Source organism: Lampetra fluviatilis, chromosome 69 (genome assembly GCF_964198595.1).
Source record: "Lampetra fluviatilis chromosome 69, kcLamFluv1.1, whole genome shotgun sequence".
Taxonomy (NCBI): Eukaryota; Metazoa; Chordata; class Hyperoartia; order Petromyzontiformes; family Petromyzontidae; genus Lampetra; species Lampetra fluviatilis.
The window spans coordinates 3,279,140-3,287,968 of record NC_136343.1 but is presented as its reverse complement, the minus strand read 5'-3'; the positions used below and the strand labels follow the sequence as shown (position 1 = coordinate 3,287,968).

At 54.6% G+C, this 8,829-nt stretch overlaps 1 protein-coding gene across 1 annotated transcript; it reads right to left on the bottom strand.

Moving 5' to 3' along the window:
- Window positions 1-266: 266 nt before the first annotated feature.
- LOC144952714 (uncharacterized) lies at window positions 267-8,233 on the bottom strand. The gene is made up of 2 exons (XM_078883206.1): window positions 5,348-8,233; window positions 267-1,552 (listed from the first exon to the last, which is right to left on the bottom strand). Exons 1-2 carry the CDS (start codon window positions 6,593-6,595, stop codon window positions 1,424-1,426), a joined length of 1,377 nt encoding a protein of 458 aa, XP_078739332.1. The 5' UTR covers window positions 6,596-8,233; the 3' UTR covers window positions 267-1,423.
- Between the last annotated feature and the right edge of the window lie 596 nt (window positions 8,234-8,829).

Sequence of the window (8,829 nt, the reverse complement as noted above, 5' to 3'; positions counted from 1 at the left end):
GGGCGTCTGGGGCGCGGCACGTCGGGCAGCCAACGAGACGCGCGCGCATCAGTCGGGCAGCACGCTCTTCGGGCGTCTCGTCCTTTATTGTGCGCCCGCCGCTGTACTGTGGCCAGACGTCGCCGATGGATGCGAACATCCCCACTATCTCCACACCGCCGATGGTTGCACTGAACGTCGGCGATCGCGCCAGAAAACTTTTGCAGTCAGGCAAACTGCAATATGCCAAGACAGTCACAGTCACTGAACTGCACAGAGTGCATGACAGACAAATATGCACGACAGACAGCCAAATAATCCCTGGTGGGCAGTGTGGAACCTGTTGTTCCTCCCTGTATAATATTCAAATACTGTCAATTATACCTGTGTAATAAAAGACTTGACCACGATCTCTGGCTCAGTGTCCTTTATTTGGTCCGTACTGTATTACCCACACGGCTGTCTCCTCTTTGCTCAGTCCCCACAGTGCTGACTCCGATGTCTCTCTCTTCTCCACCAGCAGCCCCTCTGTTGGCCTCTGTCGCTCCTGTAGCCCCCACAGCAGCTCCGCTGCTGTTACTCACTCTCAGCCCCCCTGGCTGTACCCGCTGCTGCTCTTCTCCCTCTTGCTTACTCCGCAGCGCTGACAGCCTCGTGCTGTCTCTCTCTCTCTCTCTTCGTCGCTCCTGCGACTCTCTGCAGCCACACCGCTGCCTCCGACACACAGCCTTCCTGCTCCTGCGACTCTCTGCAGCCACACCGCTGCCTCTAACACACAGCCTTCCTGCTCCTGCGACTCTCTGCAGCCACACCGCTGCCTCTAACACACAGCCTTCCTGGCTGTACTCTCCACAGCTTCTCACCACCCTTTAGCTCCCTGCTATTCTCCGGGGTTGGCTCCCGCTGGCCAACGGTGCCCCCTCCTCACGTTCGCCCGCGCGGCCCCACTCTTTTCCATTCACACCCCGACTGACTTCTCTTTCCGGTTTACCCACTTAAGGACCCCAACCTTTCACCCACGTCACCTGGCTCCGCCTCCCCGTGACGTCACATCCGGAAGGTCGCTCACGCCCGCATTACACCACCCTCCCCCGTAGAAAAAACCCAGCCGACCTCGGCTGAACAATACCAAAGCGTAATGCGGTGAACCGACCTTCCGCGCTAAAGGACACCAAGCATGCAATATAACAACAGAACAATAACAACAAGTAACATCACGGACGTACAGAAAGCATGCAATAAATACAAGGGTAAGAACAAGAACAACAACACAACATACAATCAACGAAACGTAAGTGATTTAGAGCGTGTGCGGGTCGCCGGCCCGTCCTGGATGGTCGGCGGCCCGCTCGCAGAACGGGAACGCGATGGAACTCGATGAATGACAGGGGGTAATTCTCCTGTTGCGGTTGGAAGTCCACCAACGTCCCGTGTTCCCGAAGAATCAGTCTTGGCCGTGTCCTTTGAATGTGCCTGCGGCGGGGTCGGAAGGGCTGCAGGGCTCGAAGGTCCCGCAGACCTGGCAGGCGCCCTCCGAGCAGGGCCCCTCGTCCCCCTCGGTGTCACGGCCGACCTGTCTGGCAGAGGTACGACAGGCGCTCGAGCAAGATCAGTGGACGCAGGCAGGGGAGAGTCGGCAGCAACAGACCCCGGCAAGGCAACATTGGGAGATGACGCATCACGTAGGGGAGCAACATATGGTTTCAACCGCGACGTATGAACAAACCAACGGCGAGAACCAATCTGAACGCGCGCCGACTGTGGATTGGGAACCTCAATGAGGCGCACAGGACCATGCCAAGGTTTGTGCAATTTAGGAGAGGTCCCCGGCCGCACCTGCGGGCAATGGAGCCAGGCCAGGTCACCAACCTTCCAGGGGCACTCCCCCTCGGACCGCCGAGCATACCGCTCGTTCCGGGCCTGGGCTTTGGCCGTAGCCACGCGGGCATTTTCCCGCGCCTCCGTGACCCGGCGAACCGTGTCCTGAATGTATTCAGGGAGTGGTTTACGAGGTCCCTTCACCCCAGTACCCAATTGCACATCCACCGGAGGCACGTTTTCCCGACCATACATAAGGTAAAACGGCGAATACCCTGTAGCCGCATGAGGCGTCATCCTGTACGCCGAAAGCACTCCGGGGATGTGCAGATCCCAATCTGATTGCTGTTCACTCACAGTATGGCAAAGCATGGCAGACAATGTCCTGTTCAGCCGCTCAACCATACCATCCGTCTGCGGATGGTATGGGGATGTCCGTATTTTCTTAGTCCCAAGGCCCGCGCACACTTCCGCCAATAATTTAGAAGAGAAATTTCGGCCCTGGTCCGTGAGGAGTCTCTCAGGCGCCCCCTTGTCCATAATATACCCAAACAAAAAGGCGTCGGTGATGGCTGCGGCCGACTGATCGGGCAACGGCCAGGCCATCGGCCAACGGGAGAGATACTCAACCCCTACCAGCAAATATTTATTTCCCCTCGCCGATGGTGGGAAGGGTCCTAATATGTCCAGTGCCACCAATTCATTGACTCGAGACACCTGAATCGACTGGAGAGGCGGCACGTAAGGATGTTTAGGCGGCTTACGTCGGGCGCACTCAGGGCACGCGCGCACGTGCCCTACGACATCTGTCGCCATGCCGTGCCAAAAATAATGACGTTGCAACGTCAACAAAGTCTTCTGCACCCCTAAATGTAAGAGTGTCTCACAATGGAGAGTCCTAATCAACTCGAATCGCAAGGACGTCGGTACCACCACACGCCAGCTTTCCTGGACCCCTTCTCGCCACATAAGCAGACCATCTCGGAGAGCGGTTCGCGGCCCCACAGCCGAACTCGGACTCCCATTGTCCCTCGTAGACCGCTTCCGCATGGACAACAACGACTCATCCATCATCTGTTCCCGAATCCAGACAGACCGCGGCAGATTCAAAACCCCGTCAGTCGGTCCCGGTTCCATCGGAGTATCCGACTTCTCGACGGCCAACGTAAGCGGCTGAGGGGGGTTCAGAATCGGCGAACACCTATGCGTCCCCGACTCACATTTGCAAGGGGCTCGCCGCGGTAATCTGGAAAGTGCGTCAGCGTTCGCATGGCGCACCCCCTTCCGATGTTGAATTTGGAAGGAAAATTCCTGTAGCGTGTCCAACCAACGTGCCCACTGTCCGGATGGCTGGTCCATTTTAAGTGCATATTGCAAGGCCGCATGATCCGTTCGCACAACAAAGGAACGACCGTAAAGGTACGGTCGAAATTGCCGTAGGAAAAAAACAACCGCCAAAAGTTCTCTACGAGTGACACAGTAGCGAGTTTCCGCAGGAGACAAGACTCGGCTACCATACGCCACGACGCGCTCTACACCCCCTTTAGACTGTGATAACACCGCCCCAATAGCTGTGTCACTCGCGTCCGTATCAAGAATGAATGGGCGATCAAAATCGGGATAATCCAATGTTGGGGCCGTTGCCAATAGATCACGCAGACTCCGAAAGGCCGCCTCTTCCGGCTGTCCCCAAACAAACTTCCGTCCTTTACCCGTAAGGAGATGCAAGGGCCTCGCAATCATCGCAAACCCCGGCACAAATCTTCGGTAATGAGGCAAATCCCAAAAACCGCCGAACATCCCCCACGGTGGCCGGAGTCGGCCAATCCCGGACACACGCCGTCTTTTCCGGATCCGTGGACACCCCCTCAGCACTCACAATGTGCCCCAGATAACGGACGGACCGTTGCAGTAGGTGGCATTTCTTTGGTTTAAATTTTAAATTCGCAGAGCGCATCCTCGTGAACACTGTCTCCAGCCGTGTTAAATGTTCGTCAAATGTGCGGCTGAAGACAATGATATCGTCCAAATATATAAGACACGTCTCCCACTGCAACCCCGTCAAAACGAGCTCCATCAATCTTTGAAATGTGGCAGGGGCCGCATTCAATCCCATCGGGAGGCAGTTAAATTGAAATAACCCCTGCGGCGTACGGAAAGCGGTTTTCTCCCGTGAGGACTCGTCAAGGGGAAGCTGCCAAAATCCCGAAGAGAGGTCCAGTGTGGAAAAGAACTTAGCCCCCGACAATGCGTCAAGGGAGTCGTCCATACGCGGCAGGGGGTACGCATCTGCCACCAATATCTTATTCAATTTCCGGAAATCAACACAAAATCGCAAGTTGCCATCCTTTTTCTTAACCAAGACCACAGGAGCGCCCCATGGGCTGTTAGATGGCGATATGATGTCCGCAGCCAACATGCCTTCTACTGCCCCCCGAATGTGTTCTCGCTCCGCAGGACTCATCCGATGCGAATTTAATCGAATAGGGGCAGCGTCGCCCGTCTCAATGTGATGGGAAAGCAACGATGTGCGGCCCAGATCCAAATCATCGGAGCTGAACACATCCGAATACATCAACAACAATTTACGCAGCGCATCACGTTGCTCCACGGACAGGGAAGAATTTTCGTCACATAAGTTAGCAATCCAACGATTATCGGAACCCCTCGGCTCGGAAACACCAGCGACCACTCCCCGGCTATGCGGACAATTGTGCGTCGCAAACGCCGTAGTGGCATGTGCCACAACCGTACCGGCCGGAACACGGATGTTTTCCACCCCCGCGTTAAGCACCTGTAAAAACGGTAATTGATCCGGCCGGACAATGGTCTGTGCCCCAACTAACGCCAATCCTGTTGTTATCGTGGCGGATGGCGACAACAAGACCCCTACTGCTCCCAGACGATTAGGCAGGGGCTTCCGATACCGCAAGGGTATAAACATCTGTGAACCAGGTGGGATGTCCACAGATGCTACGGACAGCGCCTGCACCTGTACGGCCGAAGCAGGTCGCCCCCAGGGCGACGGCAGAAACGATATTTGACGGCCACCCGGCAATTCAATACAATTCTCATTGATTTTGATCAAAATGGGCATTTTAGCCAAAAAATCGGTGCCTAATAAGCAAGGAACCGCCAAAGATCTTGATATTAACACAACACCCGAAGCCGACACATCCCCAATAGAAATCTTAGCATCCACCTGGCCCACGATACCCATGCTACCCCCGTTCGCAGCGACGCACGACCCATAAACTGGGCGCACAGCCCCCGGCGGGATGCCCAACAGATGGAAAATGACATCCGATATAATAGTCGCAGACGCTCCGGAGTCGACCAAAATGCGCACGTCCACCCCTTGTATAGACCCCGGTACAGTGGACGAACCCGTAGCGGCCGCGACAACTCTCCGTGCCAATTTGCGCCACTGCGTCACCGAGCGACAAGGCCCCGTCGATGGCCTATCATGAATAACAACAATAGGGTCGCGCAACGAAGGTGATGGGTGAGGTGCAAAGCCTTGCCGGGTGTCTGGTGTGTGCCGACATGCCTGTTTCGGAGGGTCTTTGGGCGGCTTGTCCGGTACTGAAACCTCCCACTGCGGCGGACCCGGGAAGCGGGCCCAGCAATCCTTGGCGTAATGGCCCCTACGGCCGCAGCGGAAGCAATCGGCATCGTTGCGCCGAAGCGCAGGCCTTGCATCCCGACGGCCCCGTTCCGATGGCGTAGCGCGCGGCCCCGGGCCTCCGCGTCCCGACCATGGAGAGGAGGCGGCCGTCAGCTCCCGAGGACCCCGCTCATCCGGCACATAGACCGCCTTTGTGGGGTCCCACCCCATCGCGCCTCCTTCCTTGACGGGCCCACCCGTCCATGCCGCCACTTGCTTCCAGCGACGGAGATTAAACTGCACATCCAGACACTTTGCTGCCGCCCGGGAAGTGAGCTTCTCATGCCCACACACAGGCATGGGGATCCCCAGATCCCGAGACAGCTCCAGCATTTTGCCTAATATGAGAGGCTCGAGCAGGTCCTGTGGCGTCTCGGGCGATTCCTCGGGTGCTCGTTGTCGTTGAGCGAATCGCCGATGCGCATCGTCAGGTGGCTCATAAGCGTCGGCCATTTCTTCAAAAACTCCGCATAAAGTCTTCTTCTTATCGGCCGTTATGGAACGGAAAAATCGAACCGATTCGTCGTCCAGTAGAGTCGGCAACACTTCCAAGGCCTCAGCATCGGTCCATCTTGCTGAACGTACCGCCGCCAAGAATCGGCAGGCGAAAGCGCTCCAATCGCCCCCGATGGAGAATTCCTTAACTGTGGTGAGGTGGCGACTCCGACTCCTCTTCACGTTCTCTTCAATTGTTGGTTGTTCTGGAGGCAAATTCAAAAAGGCGTCGGCCCGCGGCGTGTCCAAGATGGCGGTTTGGCGCCGCGGGACGCGCAAGATGGCGGCTTCTTGCCGCGTGGCTAATGGCGGCGGCAGGGCAGGCAACGTGGCGGCCCGTGGAGCACCTTCAGCTTCCTCCGTCGTCCTCGGCGTGACGAGTTGACATAGCTGCGCCAGGACGTCCTTGAGTGCCTCCAGTTGCACCGCCATCTGTTGCCATCTCTGATCAGCGTCCGATGATGTTGACGGCCCCGCCATCGCGCCGACATCTTCCACACCCGTCCCCATGCTCGCTTCAGCAGAGCTCTCCTCCACCACCCCAGCAGGATCCATGGTTGGAGGGAATTCGTCGTCGTCGGACGATGAAGCTGATGCTGGCGGCGGAGTAATCTTCTTCCTCACTTGCTTCGACATGCCGTTTCACTTCTGGCACCAGTGTAATAAAAGACTTGACCACGATCTCTGGCTCAGTGTCCTTTATTTGGTCCGTACTGTATTACCCACACGGCTGTCTCCTCTTTGCTCAGTCCCCACAGTGCTGACTCCGATGTCTCTCTCTTCTCCACCAGCAGCCCCTCTGTTGGCCTCTGTCGCTCCTGTAGCCCCCACAGCAGCTCCGCTGCTGTTACTCACTCTCAGCCCCCCTGGCTGTACCCGCTGCTGCTCTTCTCCCTCTTGCTTACTCCGCAGCGCTGACAGCCTCGTGCTGTCTCTCTCTCTCTCTCTTCGTCGCTCTTGCGACTCTCTGCAGCCACACCGCTGCCTCCGACACACAGCCTTCCTGCTCCTGCGACTCTCTGCAGCCACACCGCTGCCTCTAACACACAGCCTTCCTGCTCCTGCGACTCTCTGCAGCCACACCGCTGCCTCTAACACACAGCCTTCCTGGCTGTACTCTCCGCAGCTTCTCACCACCCTTTAGCTCCCTGCTATTCTCCGGGGTTGGCTCCCGCTGGCCAACGGTGCCCCCTCCTCACGTTCGCCCGCGCGGCCCCACTCTTTTCCATTCACACCCCGACTGACTTCTCTTTCCGGTTTACCCACTTAAGGACCCCAACCTTTCACCCACGTCACCTGGCTCCGCCTCCCCGTGACGTCACATCCGGAAGGTCGCTCACGCCCGCATTACACCTGTATAATAATCAAATACTGTCAATTATCCTTTTTCACACTCACGATGTATGTGTCATGTCAGAATTATTGATAATTAATAAATGCCAAACCTATTTTTTTCAAATTAATAAATGGCAACCTCGTGTCTTACCCACAAATCTAGCAACTACCCAAAGCGTTGAGTAGGCACGTAAAATATATTCATCAACTGAAATTTATTTTGCTCTTGACAAATAAACAATGCACGTCAGATTTGATTATTTACAATGCATGTACATTACATGCCAATGTTCAGCATCATCATCAGACATGCTCAATCGACTGCTGGGAGAAAAGGTTCCCCAATATTTTCCCCAATATTGTCACCATTACTCATGCGCATGAGATGATCTCATTGCTTCATCTCTGTGGTGGTTATTCTCTCAGGCGTGTTTTCTCCTTCGGTTGACATTCCATCCCAAGTTCTGTCCACTTGCTATTATCCCTTTTAGCCACGACGTGTCTTGCCCAAGCCTAATGAAAACTCAAATTGCATTTTCGCAATGTTGCATTGAGGATAAAGTAAAGTAACCAAAAATTCATATTCTCAGGTTTTTTCGGTAAAGTCACGTAGGTAAAAACATTAAAATTAATGAAAGTAAAATAAAACAAAACAAAATAAAATTCACGACGTTTCGGAGGCAACACAAGTCTCCGTCATCAGGTGGGACCGTCACAGCCGAATTAGCTGCATCAAGTGAAGCAATGATTCAAGATGTAATCCCTTATAAGCAAGTTGAAGGGAGGTGGAGAGGGGGGGGGGAGAGCTTATCAGGCTGTGGTAGCCAATGAATGGAAACGTATCGGGAGGGAGGAGGAGCGGTGATCAAAGACTGCACGCAGTGCTCAACACAATGAATGGAGACGTGTCGGGACGGAGGGCGAGCGGCGATCAAAGACTGCACGCAGTGCTCAACACAATGAATGGAGACGCGCCGGGACGGAGGGCGAGCGGTGATCAAAGACATCACGTAGTGCTCAACACAATGAATGGAAACGTGGCGAGCGGTGATCAAAGAACAATGAAGAGATTACTGTTAAACACTGTGGATGTTAACACTCGGTGAAGTAAATTAAAATAGTGCCTGTCAGATAAGATGGTCCAAAAAGTGTAATTAAGTCTTTTTTGCGTGGTTAATAACATCTTTCCAAAAAAAAAAGACTTAATTACACTTTTTGGACCATCTTATCTGACAGGCACTATTTTAATTTACTTCACCGAGTGTTAACATCCACAGTGTTTAACAGTAATCTCTTCATTGTTCTTTGATCACCGCTCGCCACGTTTCCATTCATTGTGTTGAGCACTACGTGATGTCTTTGATCACCGCTCGCCCTCCGTCCCGGCGCGTCTCCATTCATTGTGTTGAGCACTGCGTGCAGTCTTTGATCGCCGCTCGCCCTCCGTCCCGACACGTCTCCATTCATTGTGTTGAGCACTGCGTGCAGTCTTTGATCACCGCTCCTCCTCCCTCCCGATACGTTTCCATTCATTG